Source organism: Triticum aestivum, chromosome 6B (assembly GCF_018294505.1).
Source record: "Triticum aestivum cultivar Chinese Spring chromosome 6B, IWGSC CS RefSeq v2.1, whole genome shotgun sequence".
NCBI classification, from domain to species: Eukaryota; Viridiplantae; Streptophyta; class Magnoliopsida; order Poales; family Poaceae; genus Triticum; species Triticum aestivum.
Genome location: NC_057810.1, coordinates 682,657,683 through 682,680,750, shown reverse-complemented (window position 1 = coordinate 682,680,750; position 23,068 = coordinate 682,657,683). Strand labels below are relative to the sequence as shown.

At 45.5% G+C, this 23,068-nt stretch overlaps 2 protein-coding genes across 4 annotated transcripts; both read right to left on the bottom strand.

Moving 5' to 3' along the window:
* Window positions 1–3,797: 3,797 nt before the first annotated feature.
* On the bottom strand, window positions 3,798–6,373 carry LOC123139217 (F-box/LRR-repeat protein 14). 3 transcript variants are annotated; one of them, XM_044559016.1, is made up of 2 exons: window positions 6,223–6,373; window positions 3,798–5,560 (listed from the first exon to the last, which is right to left on the bottom strand). In XM_044559016.1, the coding sequence occupies exon 2, from the start codon at window positions 5,505–5,507 to the stop codon at window positions 4,014–4,016; it is 1,494 nt and encodes a 497-aa protein (XP_044414951.1). In that variant the 5' UTR covers window positions 5,508–5,560; window positions 6,223–6,373; the 3' UTR covers window positions 3,798–4,013. The 3 variants fall into 3 exon arrangements, with proteins under 3 accessions (XP_044414951.1, XP_044414950.1, XP_044414952.1); XM_044559015.1 differs by having other exon boundaries at window positions 3,798–5,555; XM_044559017.1 differs by having other exon boundaries at window positions 3,798–5,546.
* Window positions 6,374–10,391: 4,018 nt separating this feature from the next.
* LOC123139216 (uncharacterized) lies at window positions 10,392–13,442 on the bottom strand. The gene is made up of 2 exons (XM_044559013.1): window positions 12,332–13,442; window positions 10,392–12,216 (listed from the first exon to the last, which is right to left on the bottom strand). Exons 1-2 carry the CDS (start codon window positions 13,381–13,383, stop codon window positions 10,623–10,625), a joined length of 2,646 nt encoding a protein of 881 aa, XP_044414948.1. The 5' UTR covers window positions 13,384–13,442; the 3' UTR covers window positions 10,392–10,622.
* Between the last annotated feature and the right edge of the window lie 9,626 nt (window positions 13,443–23,068).

Here is a 23,068-nt window from a genome sequence, read left to right as displayed (position 1 = left end):
CCGGGCAAGCGTCGGGGTCTCCAATTAAGTTGTGGAGATCGCCCCGAGCATTTTGATGGGTTTCGGTGACCGCCCCCAAGGGTTGCCAAAGTGTACGGGTTTGGTGACTTGCCCCAAGGGTTGCCATTTGTACGGGTTCGGTGACTCCCCTCAAGGGTCCCATAGTGGAATCATGACATCTTGCATTGTGCAAGGGCATGAGGAGATTATAGTGGCCCTAGTGGCTTCTTGGGGAGCATTGTGCCTCCACACCGCTGCAAACGGAGATTAGCATCCACAAGGGTGTGAACTTCGGGATACGTCGTCGTCTCCGCGTGCCTCGGTTATCTCTTATCCGAGCCCTTTATTTATGCACTTTACTTTGTGATAGCCATATTGTTTCTTGTCATATATCTTGCTATCACCTAGTAGTTTATCTTGCTTAGCATAAGTTGTTGGTGCACATAGGTGAGCCTAGTTGTTGTAGGTTTTGTGCTTGATAAATTAACCGCTAGGTTTATTCCGCATTTGTTCAAGTCTAAACCATAATTATTTTAAAAGCGCCTATTCACTCCCCCTTTAGACGACATCCACGATCTTTCACTCTTCAACCACCCTTCCTTATCAAACACGTACTCAAAGAAGAAGTCGGGGCCCTTCGCCTTTCTGCTCCTCATAATGCCCGTTGTCGTCTCAGCATCACCATTTGCAATGAGCTTCATTTTCTCTCTGCAACTCAGATTGTAAACGTCTCGCCTAATAAGTCCGCACTTATCGTACGAACCATACCTGCTGATGAAGTTGTCGACCATTATATGCTTTCTGATCACAGCCCCTTGCATCCCAATATCTATGCCCTCGTGTCATCTCCAATATGTCTGTGTGACCACAAAAATGGGACCTCGTTGGGTCGAGCCAGCGTGTGTATGTGATTGTCCATGAATGACGCGGCGAACCAAACTCCACGTGGTTTGTCCAACTTCACCACCATTTGCGCACCACACTCGCAACGAGTCTTGGGTCTAAGCCTGCGGATGCGGTCCTCTATGGTTATGAATTTGCTCTGCCTTTTCTCTGCCCTGGAGCAAAGGAACCGCCTGAACCATATAATTCCTGAAGCACCTTTCCCTCGTTTCACCTTCTCTCTCGTGATGCCAAACCTACGCACTTTGGCGTGCTTCTTGTAGAATATGTATGCATCCCCTTGGGGCCGAAATGTCATAGTCATGACCTTCCAATGTGTCTCCAGCAGCTGCTGCTGGTTTTGAGCCTCCTCAATGTCCATCTCTGCTTCGCCAAGATCACTGCTAGGACCATCTGACCCCTCCTACAAAATTACATATGAAACTATGTCAATTACTATCATTTATTTCATACCACGGCGCGTTGTACAAAATGTTTGAACGAACTTGGCCTAAGTTACCGGCGAATGATTCCTGAAAATTGTTTTGCTCATTCTCAACGTCCACACCTTCTTGTAAATTAATAAACATAGACAAATAATTAGCCATACGGTACTTTGCAAATTAAAAATGTAATCATAGATGTCACTTACGTATTCACTGGTTGCACCAAGTTGATTATTTTCAAAATCTGACGAAGGTAAGATAGCATATGACGCGATTCGGCGTCGCTGCGGTAATCATCTTCGTTAATAGTATTTTTATCGGTCCGAGTGACTTTACGAGTACCATTCTGATCGTCCGTGAATGCCGTTTCTTCGTCCGTATAAACACACCTAACTAGCAACACTGCACAACATTGATAAATTTTTTTTATCTCGGGTTAAAGTTCATATAGTGGGGTAATGTCGATGAATAAATTGCAAGATTAAGACTATTTGAACTTAACTTTTTACAAAAAATAAATCACTTTGGTCCATCATACAAGGGTTAGATGGCAAACCTTGGGCGGCGGTGTCGACGTCGCCGGTCAAGGCCGGCGGGGCTTTGAGGCAGGGGCCTCCGGCGTGATTCAAGACGGCGACGACGTGGAAGACGAGGAAGCCACCCGCGTGATTATGGGGCAGATCCGCGGCGGGGGATGACTGCGGTCAGTGGCGGCGGACGCGGCGTGGGACGTCGGGGCGTTCAGTGCCGGTACGGACAGCGGCGTGGGACGGGGACAGTGAGAAGTAGCGTGGGACGGGGTTGGAACGACGTCAGAAGCTGGCGATGGCAGTGATCGGCCAGTTGGGCAACTGAATCGGGAGCCGCGTGATCGCCGGGCAGGCGGGCGACGAGATCGTGCAAGTTTTTATTTTTTGTTCCTGGGCGGGCGGCAAGCGGGCGTGATCGTGGAATTGTTTTTATTTCATGGGCGTGCGTATCGGTATAGTCGGCGGGTACGTGTGCAATATGAGGTGGGTATATGTTTCCTTGAAATGACGCATCTGCCCTTCTATGGTTGAGGGGGAGGGGAGGGGGGGGGAGGGGGAGGTTGTACCGAAGCGGAGCTCTTGTTTCATTCGTGAAGGTTCCTCGTCACCACAATGAATTTATTATCCCAGGGCAGGTGTTTGCTTATTTTTTCTAATATATGGGGTGTGTTTGTCTCGTCTCTCTAATTCTGGATGTGCTTGCTTGTGTACCGAAACGGAGCTCTTATTTCAGTCGTGAAGTTTCCTCGTTACCACAACGGATTTATTATCCCGCGGCATGTGTTTGATTGTTTTTCTCTAGTTCGGGATGTGTTTGTTTCTTCTCTCTAATCCTGGATGTGCTTGCTTGATGGTGGCTTTCTGTATTTGCCCTACAGGATATCCCCGACGACGACATGGAACACTTTAACCAAAAGCTAATAATCGCAACAGGTAAACACAATAGTCTGTCAATCTTACATATGAGGAGGAAGAAAACATGGCCCTCGTTTTGGTGTGTGTGGTCTGAAACATCATCGTCTAAATTTACTTTTCTACTGGTTGCAGGCTATGGGCGCTGGGTTGACCGATTCCCGAGTGTTAGAAATGTTGTGCATCAGCGTGTATATGTCCGATCGTCTCGCGGATCTTCTCTACCCAAAGTGTTCTCCGCTGTGAATGAAGTCCTCGCATCAAGTTTAAACTCATGCGGGGTGCTGGCCAGCATTCACATGTAGCCCGCAGCTCACTGGTTCTTCTGTGTAACGCCTGATGCCCTTGTATACAATCTTACATGCATGAACACTGTTTTCTCTGCCGTTTTGCAATGAACCATTACCGTGCATGTTCAGTGTAAGAAAAAGGCGTTTGGTCCTTGTTCATAATCCCTTTGCTCTGTTTCAGATCCGCGTGTTGATAAGTTATGAAAATTCCTGCCTAACGCAGATACCGCTGTAAGGCAACTCGGTTAGCAGATCTAATTAATCTCCAGGCTTAATGTGCTCAATGACTCCTGAACCTTAAATGTTGCCCAAGCAGCCAGAGGAACCTGATATGCTTCTAAAATGTATATAAACATGCTATTAAGAATAAAAGGGTGTCATGTTTGGATATCTCAATCAAAGGAAGTAGACCTTACAGACAGGAGAACGCGAAGAGATAGAATCGAAGCTACTCCCTCCACCCCATAATATAACAGCGTCTTAACACTACACTAGTGTCAAAAACGCTCTTAAATTATGGGACGGAGGGAGTACTATCGTAACTATCCAAGACTATCAAAAAAGAAAGGATAAACAAACCTACTCCTACCTGATAACTCTTTTTTGGGCAAAACATTCCATTAAGCATAAATTACAAACAAGGGACACACAAGTCCCCGATTACGGGGGCAGCCATACTAAGATGATTAAATCCGAAAAAGCAAGACCTCGCCTGAATCGGGATACAGAACCTTAAGTGTCCCACAAGCAGCCAAAAGAACATGTTATTCTTTCAAAATCTGAACCCCACAAACAAATAAAAACTAAAAGGTGCCAAGTTCGGAATGCAAGGACACATTTAAAAATAGAAACAATGCAAAGACATCATAAATAAGAACGGTGGCTGTTCATAATACGTAAGAGTTAACACCTAGAGCATTTGAACCGATCAGAGGAAAATGATAGCTGCAGCTTCAATCGTCAAAGTAACGACCAAAGACTACACCCATGCTCGATTGGTATGTCTTGCGTCCATTCCTTTTGATGCACATACCTTTTAGGCTGTCATGGCTTTCAATCTCTGCCGAGTAGCGGACTGATTTGGCAGCACCCTGCACACCTTCGTGAGAGACCCAGTGGCAGCCTATAACGGTCAGTGAGTCCAACTTCTGTGAACGTGCCAATGCAGCCATTCCATTATCTGTCACTTTCTTGCATTTGCGGAGTGTGAGATTGCTCAAGCAAGGAGCCTGAATAATGAAATTCATACTAGCATCAGTTATAGATCTGCAATCCACGAGCTCGAGCTTCTCCAGGAACTGTGAGGATGAGAGGCACTTCATCCCCTCGTCATACAAAATGCTGGCACCATTTAGCAAAAGAGAGCGAATTGGGCAAGATTGGATGAGCGTCACAATACCCTCTTGTGTGAAGCCTATTTCGGTAGGCCAGTCGGGTTCGCAGAATGCGAAAGTGAGCTCAACAACCTGAAGCATCGGGCAGCTGGCAGCTAGAGCCTTAAGGCTAGCATCAGTCAGTGCTGTCCTAAACTCAAAATCTTCACAGTGCAGAGGCTTGAGTCGAAGTGAGACGGTTTTAAGGTTGCTGCACCTCTGGAATAGTGAAATCATCTCATTCTCATGTAGACCAATAACATACTCCAGGTAAAGTGTCTCCAATGTGTTGCACTTCCCCAGTAGAAAACGAAGCCCAATTTCTCGATCGGTTATAATATGAGCCAACCTAAGATCCTTCAAACTATCACAGCAGAGGTCGTAGCCATATGGGTAGCCAGACACATAGGAGGGGTCACGGGGCTCACTCAACCAGTAAGTTCCATTAACCTCAAACTCAAACCTTTGGAGCTTCCTCCATCCTGGACCAAATTTTAGGAGGTCATACTGGCTGATTCCATCACAATCCTTCACAACAAGTTCTCCCAATGATCCATACCTCCCAAGGTACTCCAGCCACTCCACGTTGTCTATTGCTATACAGTCAACAAGGTGGAGAACAGAGAGATAGCAGCAACTAACGGCCACTCGGAAAATCCCAGTAGAAGTTATTGCTGGTGCAAAGCTCAGCTTGAGGGACCTCAACTTTTTGCAGTAAGCTAGATAACTAAGACCAGCATCATCAATGTGTGCACAGAAGCTTAAGGTGACATCACACAGCAAGGGGCAATGATGCGATAGAACAAGGATGCCTTGGTTGTTCACCTGGTCCCCATGACTGGGCGTCCAACCAGAGTAATTGATCTCCACTTTCCACAAATTGGAGAACCGGGAGAACAGTGACGTCAAGGCTTCCGTTGTAGGGTCAACACCACAGCCAACACGGATAGCACTCCTATGCTCCGCCTCGGCGGCGCAGAGGCGCTTTGACACGAGGCAAAGAGAATTGAGATCACTCGACACGGTAATCCTCTTGATGATATCTGCAAGCAGTGGCTCCGGGAGATCCTCCATCGAGTACCGCAGCTGCACAACTTGGGCAACCTCGAGGCTCTGCAGGCGCTGAACTAAAAAAAATTATGATCAGGGTGGAACATACAAGCAGATAACATCTGTAACAAAATAATATAGAAGGAAACAGTGATGAAACTTTGAAGTTATTTATACGTGTCGAAAGTTTTATGTGCTTATATTCACATTAAAACGGTAAATTAATGCAGCAGCATCCTATTTGCATCCATTCCGTAGAACAAAGAATTGATACAAAGAATTTCAAATTAAAATAACACCCTAACCCTATAAATTTCTGCTGGGTGGGGGGATAATCTAGAAATATACCAATCTGAACAACAAACCCACATGATCTCTGAACATTCCTCTGCTGAACTGAACTCGTATATGGAAATACCACCCAGCAAATCAGACGAGTATAACAATTTCTGCACACTCCAGAACAGATTTTACTGACCAAGCCAAGCTATTTCCTCTAGCATTTCACAGAGATTCCAGATCCACACACAACAGCGGCCTAATTCCCTTAACAGGGCCAAGCGGGACAACGAAGTCGACCTAGGCAGTACGTGATGGAAGTAACAGAGCAGGTGCAGAACCGGTGCTACGCAGACATTACAGAGCGGAATCGACCAAGTTCAGGTGGACGAATCGGCATCGCCTCGGCTGGCTCACCAAGGTTGCTCGAGAGGGAAAAGGAGTGGACCCAAATCCGTACCTCGGGCTCGGAGGAGCCGACGAGCCCAGGAAGGTCGGCGCCGGCCGGGGAGGGGAGAGCTGTGAGGAAACGGCGGTGATTGGATTGGGCGGAGAAACCGCCGCGGCGAGGTCTGACGGCGAAACCCTCGCCTCCGTGGCTTCGCACTAGTTTTTTTTTTTTTTTTGAGACATCGTGGCTTCGCACTAGTACGCAGCAGCAGCAAAGATGGTTTGGGCCTAGGGCCTGACTCGATGATGCGGCCCATATTCAACCGGAGGACCGGGCCTCACTGCTGACCAGGCCTAATGTAAATAATTAGACTCGTTTATGGACAAATTGCCTCTTCTCGAGAAAAATATATGAACACCCCTAAAAATAGAAAAATATATGAATAAATGACCTTGAAAAAGTTCATGAATAAATGTTACAGATATTATTGACTTCAAAAACACATATTATTTGACGGAAATAAATATATATTTTTGTGTCAAGCATGATCACTTTTAAGATCTCAACACTCATGATAAAAAATAATGATATCAAGATTCATTTTTTTTTACAAATAATAGGAAATATGATAGGAGCACCACATGTTGAGTTCATATATTAGATGTGTCTGCTAGGTACTCCCTCCGTCCGAAAATACTTGTCATCAAAATGGACAAAAAGAGATGTATCTCGAACTAAAATACATCTAGATACATCCCCTTTTATCCATTTTGATGACAAGTATTTCCGAACGGAGGGAGTAGCAAATTAGCCGCACCATGTTGAAAGATCCCTTGAAAGAAATTGAGCGGTGTATGATTTTGATGACTTTTTGGAGGATTTGGCATAACAAGAATGAAATCACTCATGAGAAGAAGCCACCACAAATGGATGTATCAAGAAGATTTCCTATGCAATTATCTTCAATCCATCTTAGGAATTGTCACATGATCCTATTGTTGACCCATGCAAAGGGAAAGGTGTGTAGTCAGTTATGAGCACTTGCCAAAATCTTCACATGCAATGACGATTTCGGAGCTTCAGACGGCATGGTCGCCCCCTCCGCAAGGATGGGTGAAGCTCAATTCCTATGGTTCTTTTGATGTTGATGGCTCTGCTGGATTAGGTATGATCCTTCGGGATGGTGAAGGAGCTACCATCTTCTCATCCCACAGACAATTATTTTCGTGTAGGGATACACTTGAAGAAGAGTTATGTGCATGCATGGGAGGTTTGTCTCTGGCTTTGATGCGGACCGGACTACCCATTGAAATTGAGGTTGATTCTAGTGAAGCTCGGAAGTTGATTGAGTTCAGTGACACAGATAAACCGTTTTGTGTGTTTCTGTGGTGAAGGAAACCCAACATCCAAGGAGCTTGTACTACCCTCATTAATGGTTAATGGTTGTCTAGCTAGTTTTTCTCGGCTAGAGGGGAGAACCACAACTTGGATCTGTTTAGGACCCCCGAGATCTCTTGAGCTATCTTTAGCTGATTCTAATCATGTGACAAGTTGAGTAATACAAGTTCCTGCCCCGCAATATAAAAAAAAATGACTACTCTAGTCGTCGCTACCAAACTTGTGAGGATGGCTTGGTTCCAGGTAATTAGAGAGAGATAGAGAGAATGAGAATTTAGAGTTTTTGAGATATAATATCATATGTTTAGTTGGAGTGAACTCATTTACGTAGGACACTCGGATGGAAAGTAGATTCATGGAGCCCAAAACTTTAAACACTTCAAAATTCACATTTTGAAGTGTCATTATTTTTTTTGAAAAAAATACACATGTACATAGGGATGTTGGCTACAAGTGTGTAGTTTTTCATGATGACATGTGTTATGATGTGAGCTACACAGATAAAATTGGTTTTTTACACTTATAGAGTACATCCCAATGTAGTACATGTGGTTTTCTTAGAATATTTTGAAACTTTAAATTTTAAAGTTTGAATTTTCAAACTTTAAGCTCCATTAGCAATTTTCAACTTGGATCCTACTTGTCAAAATGAGATTTTTCTTCAAAACTATCACGTTTTTATAGCAAAATCGGAAACTATAGCACCTAATGCAAAAAAAAAACTATGACCCCGTCGGCTTCCTGTGGGCCGAAGAGGGTGTTTTCGGTCGGCAGTTGGCCGAAAAGGACTCTCCGGTTACGCATTGGCCGAAGAGATACGTAGCTGGGCTGAAAAGGCCTTTTTGGTGAGCAGTAGGCCTAAAGGTACTATTTAGTCAGCAGTGGGCCAAAAAGTACTCTTTGGTCAGCAGTAGACCGAAAAGTCCCTGGGGTCCACCTTTTCGCATGAACGGGAGGACGGAGCTGCATGGCCGCGCTCTTCGGCTTATGTTAGGCCGAAATGTTTTTTTATTTTTGACTTATGAATCTGATTAGGAGACATATATTGTTTTGTGTATGCGAGAGACATATTATTATTAATCCGCATTGTTATTCAAGTTACATTTCCAAAGAGACTGCAACCAATAATTAAGATACAAGTACATTTGAATTAAATGGTAGGGCTGAACTTAAAAAAATACAGCTTACATACTACATGAAGGTATCATTGTCATCCTCCGTCGATGTAACACTCTTGCCCTTCGACGATGTGGTATTCTTGCCCTACGTCGATTCAGCACTCTTGCCATTCGACGATGCAATACTCTTTGTCATTCGACGGTGCGGTACTCTTGGCCTTGGTGCTCGGCATGAAGATATCGTCTTCGTCTTCGCTGTCGGCAGTCCATAAATATGTATGCTTCGATGCAGTCCTTATGAAGTTTTCACTCTTCGTCTGCACTACCTTCTTCCACCTTTCATGCAACTTAAGAAGTTCTTTACGTACCTCCTCATATGTCCTTTCTGGCCACCCAGACCTACGTAATGCGTGAGCCAAGTCATTCAGTATGGTGTCACTACCGATGAGTTTGTCCCATGGAACTATCTTATTGTCCATCCTGAAATCGGTGGCTAGCCTAAGAAGACATTTGCTCATCCCAGGGTGAAAACTTCAATCAAAAGGATAATCAGACAGCTTGACTACACTAAACTTGACTGCTTATCGACCTTCGTGTGAAGGGGGTTTTATAGGTAGAGAGAAGAAAATGGCGGGAAAGAACGACTGCGGTATGGAGGGAAATGGTTGGCTGGAACTTATGACAGGAACATATGGCGGGAGCATATGGAGGAAAAGAGTTGGCGGGAAAATATTAAAAAAATGATTGTGTGAAAATATATTTTTTCAATGTCTAACATGGGCAATGGTTGCACAACATTCATAAGTCAAAATAAAAAAAAAACATTTCAGCCTAACATAAGCTTAAGAGCGCAGTCATGCAGCTTCAGCCTCCTATTCACGCGAAAAGGTGGGCCCCAGGGACTTTTCGGCCTATTGCTGATCAAAGTGTATTTTTCGGCCTACTGCTGGCAAAAAAAAACTAGGAAGTCAGGTTTTTTTTTACTGTACTTGTGAAGTCAGAACTCAGGAGGTTTGTTGCTCTAGCCGGTTTTCACGGTTTGTTTTTTGAAAGCCCCTCACGATACAGAGCCGCGCGGGAGCCAGGAGCCAAGGCGCCGCTCCTTCTCTCCGGCGACCGCCGGCGACGCCTCGCCCCGTCCTAACCTGCACCCAGGAAGCGCGGCGCTACGCGGTGGCCTTCCCCTTTCCTTGTCCCTCCCGCGGAAGATCGCGCGGAGCGACCTCTTAAACCACCTGGATTCGCGCAGCACCTGCATTCACGCCTCGAGCAACTGCTTCCGATCGACGCGGCTCACGCTCGAGGAATCCTCTCCGACCAAATCGTGCCAACCTCTAACTCCAGCGCACGTCTCTATCGATCCACGGCAACGACGGCACGCACGACGGCGTCCTTGCTCGCCTTGTTTGCCTCCATCTGCATGCGGGGATCGGGCGCCCTGCAGGTGTTCGGTGAATTGCCCCGCTGCAGAGATCACGCCGCTGGCGTCCGATGGTCGGGCCCCGCGTTCAAGGTATGTTTACTCTCGATCAGTGATTACTAATTATCAGGATTGCACAATACTTGAGACTGCACCAAGTGACACAGCATGTTTCAGTAGTAACAAAATGTAATTGCAACTCATGCACTTCCCATTCAAGTTCTTATGAGTCAGAATGCATATAGGATCTGGAAATGTCACCTACCACGCATATTCATTGGATGAAGACACACACACACACACACACACGCCCAGTAAGCCGACAGACAATGTCAGCATCCTCCAATTGGGATGCAGGTTATTTATCCGATTACATCAACTAGACTAGGAATCTGTAAACAGGGCGAGCTAGCTTGAGCAGAGAGATTGGACAGAGCTAAGCTGATTACAGATATCAATCGCCCTGAACTTGGGTTACTTTGTGACTGCCCTCACGTTACTGGAGCTACACCACAGAGCGCACTGATAATGAGTCACACTGCATTATTTCCGTTGCTGCTCTGCTGGCTCTCATGGCGACTTTCAGACCATGTCGAAAGCTTCATGTGGATTGCAAAGTAGCCCAGCACGGCAATGATGAGCGCAACGACAACCACAGACGTCTTCCACCCCCTGTTGGAGCCGGCTGCATAGGCCACCAGGAGAGCAAACAGATCCAGTCTGATCGTCCGGTTCATCACCTTCAGCGACCATGTCTTCCATTCTTCTTCCCTCTCGTCTGGCAGCCAATGCGGCAGCAACATGATGATGACAACGATGGAAGCCACAAAGGAAATGGAGTTGCTGTAGAAGAAGACAAGGTACCGGGGCCTCATGTTGTTATGCATCACCGGATCACCCGCCTCGTACCCGTTCCCACTGCTCTGCCACGCTCCGCCGGGTGGTTCCAGGCCGGCCTGGTAGGCTACGCTCGCCACCAAGATACCTAGCAGCATCAGGTATTTGCGCCTCGCGTGGTTCTTCCTTTCTTCCTTCTTTGCTTTTTCTTCTTCCTCCTGTTCATTGGGTATGGATGGCGCAGCAGCTGCCGGGATGCCATTTCTGTTTTCTTCTTCTCTGTCCTCCTGTCCAGTCAGTCTGGATCGCGGAGCAGCTACTGAGATGTCATTTCTGTTTACTTCTTCTCCGTCCTCCTGTCCAGTGGGTCTGGATGGCGTAGCAGCTGCTGAATTGCCATTTTTATTCAGTTCCCTCAACAAAAATACTAGCAGCAGTCCGGCTGCAACGAGGAGGACCACGACCACCAACACGAAAATGTAGATGGATGTCTTGATGTGTTGCGTGCTTCCGGCGGCGTACGCCCCCATCAAACAAAACAAACCCACCGCCGTACAAACAGATAGCGCATTGCTTCGTATTGCTGGCCTGTACAAATTGGGGTTCACCAGGAGGATGATGAGGGCGATGGACAACATGAAGCTCACCGAGTTGCAATAGAAGAAGGCATGGTAGCGGCGTGGGTAGTTGTACAAGAGGACCGGGTCACCGGCATGGTGGCCGAGCTTGTCGTCCTGGAGCAGGAAGCCACCAGGAGGGGTGAGGCCGGCTTGGTAGGTGATGGTCACGGTCAAGATCGCGAAGAGGAGCAACCGTTTGCGCTTCTTCTCCAGCAACTGATCTTCTTGGGCGTTGTTGTTCTGGTCCCTGTGATCCAGCGTGAAGAAGACAACATGGATCACCACATAGATCAAGACAGCCCCTGCCAAAGCCATGGCGTAAATGGAGGTGTTCACGTTTCGGCAGCTCCCAGCGGCATATGCACCGATGAGGCCAAACAGGTCGAGTATCATGGCTGCCTCCAGCACATGGTGCTTGACTAGCTTCTCCATCTGGACCAAGACGATGGCCACCAATGAGGCCACAAACGCAACCGAGTTGCAGTAGTAGAAGGCCTTGTACCTCCTAGCGTTTGTCGCGAGGAGGATGGGGTCGCCAGCCATGTGCCCGTCACCGTTGTCCTGCCAAACGCCACCCGGCGGGTCCAACACTGCTGTGTAGGTGATGGCGGCGGCAAGAGTGGCGAGCAGTAGAACAAGAGAGCGAGCCTTGTCCAGAGCCTCCCTACCACTGCATTAATACATATACATTGCAGAGAAAGAAGAAACATAGTTTAGTTTAGTTGCAGAGAAATAAAGAAGAAAGCAGTGTAACTGCAGTCGTATGTGTTGTTTTTCATCAGTACCTGTCACCAGTCTGCTGATTTTCATCAGTTTGTAGGGCTGAATTGGAGTAATACCAAGTGTAGAAGCCGTGGAGCAGGATGTATGCCAGAACAGCGCCAACCAGGCTGACCACGTAGGCGGTGGTGTCGGTCTTCCTGCAGCTGCCAGCGGCGTATGCGCCAATGAGGCCGACAAGCGCTACGAAGATGCACACGTAGAGCACGTGAAACCGAGCCGTCTTGTCGCGGAGCTTCTTGCCGTCGATGATGAGCAGCACGGCGATGAGCAGGGACGCCACGAACGCCGTGGTGTTGAAGAGTAAAAACACCGTCAGGCGTGTGCTGTGGTGGTCCCTGAGAATCACGTCGCCTGGGCGGTGGCTGCCCCCGGTGCTGTCCCAGAAGCCACCAGGCGTGCTCAGTCCGGCGACGTATGTGATGCTCACGGCGAACGTCGCGAGAAGCATCAGGACCTTGCAGAGCCGTTCTTCGGTTTTCAGCTTCTTCTGGGACTCCTTTTCTTTGACCTTGCGGTCAGATTCAGGGTCAGGGGCGGGAATTGCGCTGGCGCCAGGCACGGCGCAGTTGTTGGTTTCAGAGTTGGGCATGCCGCCGTTGGAGCTAGAGCCAGAGTTCTTGTCTGGAAGACACCGGTCCAGCAACTTGAGAACCACAATGTAGGCGAAGACAGCGGCCACCACGAGGCTGAGCAGGTCCAGCACCATGACGGCCCGCAGCGGCTTGATGACCTGAACGGCGTCCTTCTTCCCCTTCTCCTTCTCCTTGTCGTGCCGAACGGCGAGGATGAGGATGAGCATGATGACCACGAGTGAGGCGGCGAAGGCAGTGGCGTTGCAGTAGAAGAAGGCGAGGTAGCGGCGGTAGTGGATGTCGCGGATGATGGGGTCGCCAGCGAGTCGTTGGCCGTCGTTGCGGGGGTCCTCCTGCCAGACGCCCCCCGGCGGGTTGAAGCCCGCGGCGTACGTCACGTTGACCACCAGGGTGGCCAGCAGTAGGAGGTACTTCCGCAGGGTGTACTCCCATGGCTGCTTGCTCTGCTCCGGCTGAGCCATTGACGGCTGCACTCTCAGAGCAGGTGTGCTTCCTCTTAAATTATTGTGATGCTGTAGAATGCAGAATGACAGCCATATATAGAAGAGTCAGCAAGATAAGCTGGCTGGTTATAAAACGACTTGCCTGGCGCGTCGTCGTCGGGAGGGAGGAAGAGGAAGGTGCTCTGCATATTCAAAGTTCGATAGACGGAAGTCAGTCGTCGGAGAAGGGAAGTAGCAATCAGCTCTTCTCCGGTCACATAAACTAGGTAAGCAATTCTAGTTTTTAAAGAAAAGCATTTGGAAACATGGTGAGGGGCACACATTTTTGGATGCATATGTGTGTTTTCTCGGCCGGGCCACGTTTTCTTTGTTCTTTACTGCTCTTTTCGTAAGTATCTTTTTCTTTTGGTAAGTATCTTGGGTGGCAGTATTTAGCTAGAGATAATTTTTTGTACCATACTCAGTTATTTGTAAAATAAAAAAATTAATAATAAAGAATTGAATCATAGAGTTCCCATTTCTCTCATTTTTTATTTATTTATTTATGTCCTTCCATAATTCGGATGCAGACAGTCTCTTTCATCTAGTGCAACTCATCGGTCAGGCGGCGCCTTTCTCGACTCGACTGGTTTGGGCCAAATTGTAGAGCTGTGCCAGCCGAAGCTTCACTATATAAAAAAAATACTTGAAGCTGCTAAAAGACACATGGATTAATTGTAGTGGGAGGTTAGTAGCTGTTAGGGAAAGCAAAACAGAGAATTAACAAATTATTAGTGTTTGATTCTTGCGTTTTCGCCACTTTATTTGGTAAACAGTGCCAAATCGTTTTACAACTTTGAATTGTTCTTTTGAAGAGTTGTTGTGGAAACTAAATGAATCAATCCGACCAACTGTATTCCATGAATGATCATAAAGGGGAATAGACGTGATGAAGAGATGCATCCGTTCGTGGGGGCGTAGAAAGCATCGGGACTGTTGCCATATGGTCAACCCCACGTGGCGCTTTACAAGGAAGGATTATCCTTTAATTATAAGATTAAACAAATCCTAAACACCCCTTAATCATTAACTGTCCTTGCAACCGATCATACTTGGAATCATCCTCCAAAACCTTGTGGGAGAAATTAAGGAGGAATATACGGTATTGCCATGAAAAACTTCTAAAAATCCAGTGAGAAAATAAGAAGAAAATGACATATGTAGTCCATGCTTGCACTGATATTGTCTCATTAAAAACTTTACATGAGAAATCGTTAGAAAAAACTCACAAAGGAAAAGAGTGCAATATTGATGATCTTAACAGGTTATAGGATTTCTCCCCCTGATTTTTCCAAGTCACAAAGTCGCATCATACCAATTTCATCTACATATTTATGAAACAGAGAACTTGGTAAAGACTTGGGTAAATAAATCAGCGACTTCGTTAGCAAACTATTTATTTCCCTATTCTTTTGAAGTTCATGGGAATAAAACAGCTTAGGAGCAATATGCTTTGTGATATAGCTCTTAGTATGACTTGTGTGCATTCGTAAAATATAAGTAGGATCTTCATAGATAATAGTAGGCGATTGCAGCAAACCAATCCCACCTGAACCTTGGACAAAGTTCATCATTGTGCGAAGCAATACACATTCCCGAGATGGTTTGTATAAAAGCAATTATCTAAGAGTGATTGGTGGACGTAGCCACTAAGGTTTGCTTTTTTGACTTTCAAGAGAAGGCGGTACCTCCATGTAAGAAGACACTACCAGTCTGCAATCTAGCATTATGGGGGTCTGACAAATATCCAACATCGTATTAACATACCATGGCTCTCTCTTGTTTTTTTTATAGAAGAAACCAATATCATTGGTGCTCGGAACATATATGAGAAATATTATTCACATGGGAAATATTTGTCACCAAATGCTTAGGAGTTGTACACTTCCTTGCATGATGAGTAGTACAACCGCACCTATAGCAAACTTCAGAGGTGCTACCCTTGTCATTTTCCTCAAAATGATTCTTGCCCTTTTAAACTTCATTGATATTCTAGTTCTCATTACGTCTCCACTTTTCTTTAAACTTCCTATGGTTCTTTTTAGAACCATGAAACTTTTGAGTGTTCTGAGAATTGAAATGCGCTTCAGGCAATGACAATGTTCCCATTGGACAAGATAGATTATTCTTGTCAATAATTTCACTATGCTTTTCTGCCTGAAGAAGTGCATATACCAACTCAAAATGCTTGTATTCCCGATGACGATGTTTTTGAACAAGTATCCTCATATTGGGATGAAAAGTGGAGATTGTCTTTTCATGAGATCTGCATCCCGAAGTGCATTGTCGCAGTATGCTATAACAAACCTAAATCCCGAGAGCAGATAAGTGCTTGGAATCTTTGCGCTTCAGACAACATCACCGATCTCTGTTGATCCTAGCGCTCCTTTAAGGAGTTCTAGAGTGATAGAGGACTTTCCTCCATCACATCTTCTTTCAGAGCAGGATCAAGGTAGTGTCCAATAAAGTGCAAAGCAGCATACTTTGCCATATATGTGATAGCAGGAGGCCAGGAGCTCCCTGAGCAGACGTGGTTATAGTGCATATCAGATAAAAAAATTGGTCGCCAAGTTAATCTAGACATCCATGGGCCAGGTCAGATAGTTTCTGTCATCAATGGCAAACTCAACAAATTCCTTCAGGATATGTCAACCATACCCTGCATGAAGATATCATGCGCATTAATTTGCCCTCATGTAAAATAATTGTGTGTAAAATAATATGCTTGATTCAAATATAAAGGTCTAGGAAAAGCGTAAACGACACAAAATGTGACTTTCTACACACAAAAAAAGATAATCAGCGTAACATGACATAGATCTTTGTTTTGTATAGAACATAGAGGTAGTTTGTAATCAACCTTATTCTTATGGCTATTTTAATGCCATAATTTGCGTGCCTTCATTTTTGCATTAATCACATGTAGGTAATCACTTCTAAGTAGTGTAGACCTTGCTTTTTTTATGTTACTTCGCACGACCTTGTGTTAATTAAAACACTTTGAAGATAATCACTACATGGTGATGTAGACCTCGCACTTGTGAACAAAGTTATACATTGTGATAAATGCAATGCATAAGTCGCGTGCAATTTTTTTTAAGTAGCCATATCATTTTTCAAGCATAATCAACATATAGCAATTAAAATTGCATCCATACATATGTTGATATAAACGTGCAGACATCACATAGTGGTATGCTAGAAATTACACACAACACATATGTATAAAAACTAAAAAACCTAGAATCTAATCAGAAAAGAAATACGAAAAATAGCAATAGTCTAAAACTAGGTAGCCTAGTACCATGGCTCAGGACACCCTTATTTTTGTTTTGATAAAAAAACTGATGCTCGTACAGAGCATGTCCGTTCATAGGCCATAACCGGCCTTTTGTCCCAGCGTGGGTAACTTTAGCCCAACCACACGATCGGATAAGGGAGGTGGCGAGATAAATTTTTTTCGACCCCATTGACCAACCGCTCCCGATCCCAATCCAAAGGGACGATAGTGGGCACCTCTCGGCCATCTGCCATGGTCACCCCAACAACGAGGGGCAGAGAGCACGAGCTCGCCCTACTCCTCCTCTGAAGAAGCACCAGGGAGCCGCGTCCCGCGTGAGACTCCAACGAAGTGCCCATTCTTGAGTCCAAGACTCTAGGCTCCACTCCCCTGGCTGATGACCAGCGCCAGCCTTAGCTTGCACGACGTGTGTGACACGATTAAGCTGTCATGGTGTGGCAACTACGATGGGGCAGCAGAGCTGCTTGCTCCATTGTTGAAGGCGTCCCACGCACAACAGCCCGGGGCTAACACTTGATCGGTCTGGTGTCCACCTCCTCATGTGCTGAAGTTGGAGACGGCATGTCCGAGATTTCGATGGTCCTAGTGCCACGGGCTCAGCCTCCTCCTCGACGCCGTAGTCTTGTGGTGGAGATGGTAGCAGAGTTGGACACGGGCCCTAGTCTTGCAGCCGGTGCCATCGCAGTGAAGGAGCTATGAGTTTTGGCTCGATGTCGGCGATGTCGATGTCCATCGTGTCATCTACGGGCTCCATCACTTCGTCCCTGTGAAGCATTGGAGCGGCTGGTCCTACCAGAATCCGTGTTGGAAATGGTGTTGCCACCGGCATGGCCATATCGGGTTGAGCATCAGAAGGTCTGACATGGTGGTGAGCGCTCATTCCTCGGGCACCATGTCCTCAATGAAGGATGCAGGGACGCTTTCCAAACAGACGGAAGTCATGTTGATGCCCTCTGAACGGACGAAGGTCGTCTGCATTGCGATGGTGGTGATGAAGCTCGCCAATACAACAATGGTGACGTGCAATCAGGCAATGTCGATGACCATTCACCATCTGCGAATTGTTGCCTATCTTTACTTTCTTCCCTTTGTTGTTGTTTTTCCAGCGAGTTTGATGGTGAGTTCTGCCAATTTCTCTTTCTTAGTTTGAGACAAAGTGCTGATAACGTGTTGTTGTGAAAACTGTATGAAACAATCCAATCAGTTGTATTACATCGATGATCATAGAATATATACAAGGGGAACACATGTGACGAAGAGATCCATCGGTTCGTGGAACGTGGGGAGCGTCGAGACGCTTGCCATATGATAAACCGCACGAGGTACTTTACGCGAAGGATTATCCTTTAATTACAATATTAAATAATTATATTCTATGATCATTGATGGAATACAGTTGGTTTGATGGATTCATTCAATTTTCACCACAAACACGTCAACAACACTTTATCTCAAACCGAGAGAGAGAACATGGCAGAACAAGTTGGCAAATTCGCTGGAAAAACAACAACGAAGGGAAGATGCCTAGAGGATTACTGGCATTCTTCCTCCGTCTGCTTCGGGAGATGGTCGTTGAAGTCGCCTGATTGAACGTTGTGTTGGGTAACGTAGTAATTTCAAAAAAATTCCTACGCGCACACAAGATCATGGTGATGCATAGCAACGAGAGGGGAGAGTGTGTCCACGTATCCTCATAAACCGAAAGCGGAAGCGTTAGCACAACGCGGTTGATGTAGTCGTACGTCTTTACGACCCGACCGATCAAGCACCGAAACTACGGCACCTCCGAGTTCTAGCACACGTTCAGCTCGATGACGTCCCTCGTACTCCGATCCAGCCGAGTGTCGAGGGAGAGTTCCGTCAGCACGACGGTGTGGTGACGATGATGATGTTCTACCACCGCAGGGCTTTTCGCCTAAGCACCGCTACGATATTATCGAGGAGGACTATGGTGGAGGGGGGCACCGCACATGGCTAAGAGATCAATGATCAATTGTTGTGTCTATGGGGTGCCCCCTCCCCCGTATATAAAGGAGTGGAGGAGGGGGCCGGCCAAGGGGGGTGGCGCGCCCTAGGGGGAGTCCAACTCCCACCGGGAGTAGGACTCCCCCCTTTCCTATTAGGACAGGGAGAGGGAAGGAAGAGGAAGGAGGGAGGAAGGAAAGGGGGGCCTGCCCCCTTCCCAATTCGGATTGGGCTTGGGCGGGGGGGGGGGGGTGCCCCCTCCCTTGCTCCTTTCCCCTCCTTTCAACTAAGGCCCAATAAGGCCCATATACCTCCCGGGGGGTTCCGATAACCTCCCGGAGCTCCGGTTTTTTCCCAATCTCACCCGGAACCTTTTCGGTGTCCAAATATAGTCGTCCAATATATCGATCTTCATGTCTCGACCATTTTGAGACTCCTCGTCATGTCCTTGATCACATCTGGAACTCCGAACAACCTTCGGTACATCAAAACACATAAACTCATAATATAACTGTCATCTTACTTTAAGCGTGCGGACCCTACGGGTTCGAGAACTATGTAGACATGACCGAGACACATCTCCGGTCAACAACCAATAGTGGAACCTGGATGCTCATATTGGCTCCTACATATTCTACGAAGATCTTTATCGGTCAAACCTCATAACAACATACGTTGTTCCCTTTGTCATCGGTATGTTACTTGTCCGAGATTCGATCGTCGGTATCTCAATACCTAGTTCAATCTCGTTACCGGCAAGTCTCTTTACTCGTTCCGTAATACATCATCCTGCAACTAACTCATTAGTTACAATGCTTGCAAGGCTTATAGTGATGTGTATCACCGAGTGGGCCCAAAGATACCTCTCCGACAATCGGAGTGACAAATCCTAATCTTGAAATATGCCAACCCAACAAGTACCTTCGGAGACACCTGTAGAGCACCTTTATAATCACCCAGTTACGTTGTGACGTTTGGTAGCACACAAAGTGTTCCTCCGGTAAGCGGGAGTTACATAATCTCATAGTCATAGGAACATGTATAAGTCATGAAGAAAGCAATAGCAACATACTATACGATCAAGTGCTAAGCTAACGGAATGGGTCAAGTATATCACATCATTCTCCTAATGATGTGATCCCGTTAATCAAATGACAACTCATGTCTATGGTTAGGAAGCTTAACCATCTTTGATTCACGAGCTAGTCAAGTAGAGGCATACTAGTAACACTATGTTTGTCTATGTATTCACACATGTACTAAGTTTCCGGTTAATACAATTCTAGCATGAATAATAAACATTTATCATGAAATAAGGAAATAAATAATAACTTTATTATTGCCTCTAGGGCATATTTCCTTCAGTCTCCCACTTGCACTAGAGTCAATAATCTAGTTCACATCACCATGTGATTTAACACCAATATTCACATCTGTATGTGATTAATACCCATAGTTCACATCGTCATGTGATTAACACCTAAAGGGTTTACTAGAGTCAATAATCTAGTCCACATTGCTATGTGATTAACACCCAAAGAGTACTAAGGTATGATCATGTTTTGCTCGTGAGAGAAGTTTAGTCAACGGGTCTGTCACATTCAGAGCCGTATGTATTTTGCAAAAATATTCTATGTCTACAATGCTCTGTTCGGAGCTACTCTAGCTAATTGCTCGCACTTTCAATATGTATCCAGATTGAGACTTAGAGTCATCTGGATCAGTGTCAAATCTTGCATCGACGTAACCCTTTACGACGAACCTCTTGTCACCTCCATAATCGAGAAACATATCCTTATTCCACTAAGGATAATTTTGACCAATGTCTAGTGATCTACTCCTAGATCACTATTGTATTCCCTTGCCAAACCAGGGCAGAGTATACAATAGGTCTGGTCCATAGCATGGCATACTTTTATATAACCTATGACTGAGGCATAGGGAATGACTTTCCTTCTCTTTCTATTTTCTGCTGTGGTCGGGATTTAAGTCTTACTCAATTTCACACATTTGCAACACAGACAAGAACACTTTCTTTGACTGTTCCATTTTGAACTACTTCAAAATCTTGTCAAGGTATGTACTCATTGAAAATCTTATCAAGCGTCTTGATCTATCTCAATAGATCTTGATGCTCAATATGTAAGTAGCTTTACTGATGTCTTTCTTTTAAAGAACTCCTTTCAAACACTTCTTTATGCTTTCTAGAAAAATTCTACATCATTTCTGATCAACAATATGTCACTCACATATATTTATCAGAAAGGTTGTAGTGCTCCCACTCACTTTATTGTAAATACAGGCTTCACTGCAAGTCCGTATAAAACTATATGCTTTGATCAACTTATCAAAGTGTATATTCCAACTCCGAGATGCTTGTTGTAGGACCTTGAGAAAAGGTGTCTAGGGGGGGGGGTGATTAGACACTAAGTACCAAAATTGCAGTTTTTAACTTCTTTAGATTTAAGTGGAGTTTAGGCACAAGTTTAACATTCACAATACATAACAAGCAAGCATGCAAAGAGTATATGAGCAGCGGAAAGTAAAGCATGCAACTTGCAAGAATGTAAAGGGAAGGGTTTTGGAGGATTCAAACGCAATTGGAGACACGGATGTTTTTGTCGCGGTTCCGATAGGTGGTGCTATCGTACATCCACGTTGATGGAGACTTCAACCCACGAAGGTAACGGTTGCGCGAGTCCACGGAGGGCTCCACCCACGAAGGGTCCACGAAGAAGCAACCTTGTCTATCCCACCATGGCCGTTGCCCACGAAGGACTTGCCTCACTAGCGGTAGATCTTCACGAAGTAGGCGATCTCCTTGCCCTTACAAACTCCTTGGTTCAACTCCACAATCTTGTCGGAGGCTCCCAAGTGACACCTAGCCAATCTAGGAGACACCACTCTCCAAGAAGTAACAAATGGTGCGTTGATGATGAACTCCTTGCTTTTGTGCTTCAAATGATAGTCTCCCCAACACTCAACTCTCTCTCATAGGATTTGGATCTGGTGGAAAGAAGATTTGAGTGGAAAGCAACTTGGGGAAGGCTAGAGATCAAGATTCATATGGTAGGAATGGAATATCTTGGCCTCAACACATGAGTAGGTAGTTCTCTCTCAGAAATAGGATGCTGGAAGTGTAGGCTTGTTCTGATGGCTCTCTCCACGAATGAAGAGGAGGTGGAGGGGTATATATAGCCTCCACACAAAATCTAACCGTTACACACAATTTACCAATCTCGGTGGGACCGAATCAACAAACTCGGTCAGACCGATTCAGTAAACATAGTGACCGTTAGGATTTTCGGTGGACCGAAATGCAACTCGGTAGGACCGATATGGTTAGGGTTAGGGCATAACGTAATCTCGGTGAGACCGATTACACAAACTCGGTGAGACCGATTTTGGTAATTAGCTAACCAGAGAGTTGGTCAGGCAAACTCGATGGGACCGATTACTCAAACTCGGTGGGACCGATTTTGGTAAACAGTTAACCAGAGAGTTTGCATTGTAATCTCGGTAGTACCGATTGCTCAAACTCGGTGAGACCAATTTTGATAATGGACATACACAGAGAGATTACAATCACATCTCGGTGAGACCGAGATCCCTATCGGTGAGACCGATTTGTCTAGGGTTTGTGGCAGTGGCTATGACATCTAAACTCGGTGGCGCCGGATAGAAAGAATCGGTGGGGCCGAGTTTGACTTTAGGTTTAGGTCATATGTGTGGAAGTGGGAAAGTAGTTGAGGGTTTTGGAGCATATCACTAAGCACTGTGGAGCAAGAAACTCATTAAGCAACACCTCATCCCTTCTTGATAGTATTGGCTTTTCCTATAGACTCAATGTGATCTTGGATCACTAAAATATAAAATGAAGAGTCTTGAGCTTGAAGCTTGAGCCAATCCTTTGTCCTTAGCATCTTGAAGGAGTTCCCACATATTTTAGTCCATGCCACTCCATTGTTGAACTTATCTGAAACATACTAGATAAAAGTGTTAGTCCAACAAGATATATGTTGACATTAATTACCAAAACCTCCTAGGGAGCACTTGTGCTTTCAATCTCCCCCTTTTTGGTAATTGATGACAACATACATCAAAGCTTTAGATAAAGATATAAAGAATGGCAAGTAAAGCTTTGGAAAGACATGTAACAAGCATAGGCTCCCCCTACATGTATGCAATCATGTGAATATGGAATATAGAAGCATGTGAGAGCACAACCATGATAGAGTAGGCAATGTGTTACATGTATCTTGGCCATATGCATCAGAGCAAAGAATATTAAAGAAAATATCTTCATGCTCATGAGTCCTTCTTGCAAACAGTATGTACATCAGCAAGAATTCCTCATACACATGATTGTGATGCATATACTTACCTTGTAGTCTTGAG

What these genes read in the sequence shown, in the direction of transcription:
- LOC123139216 (XM_044559013.1), bottom strand. Translation starts at nt 13,383, where the DNA reads ATGGCTCAGCCGGAGCAGAGCAAGCAGCCATGGGAGTACACCCTGCGG. An exon ending in AATCAGCAGACTGGTGACAG is followed by an intron (nt 12,217 to 12,331) that starts GTACTGATGAAA and finishes GTATTAATGCAG; the next exon opens with TGGTAGGGAGGCTCTGGACA.
- LOC123139217 (XM_044559016.1), bottom strand. Translation starts at nt 5,507, where the DNA reads ATGGAGGATCTCCCGGAGCCACTGCTTGCAGATATCATCAAGAGGATT.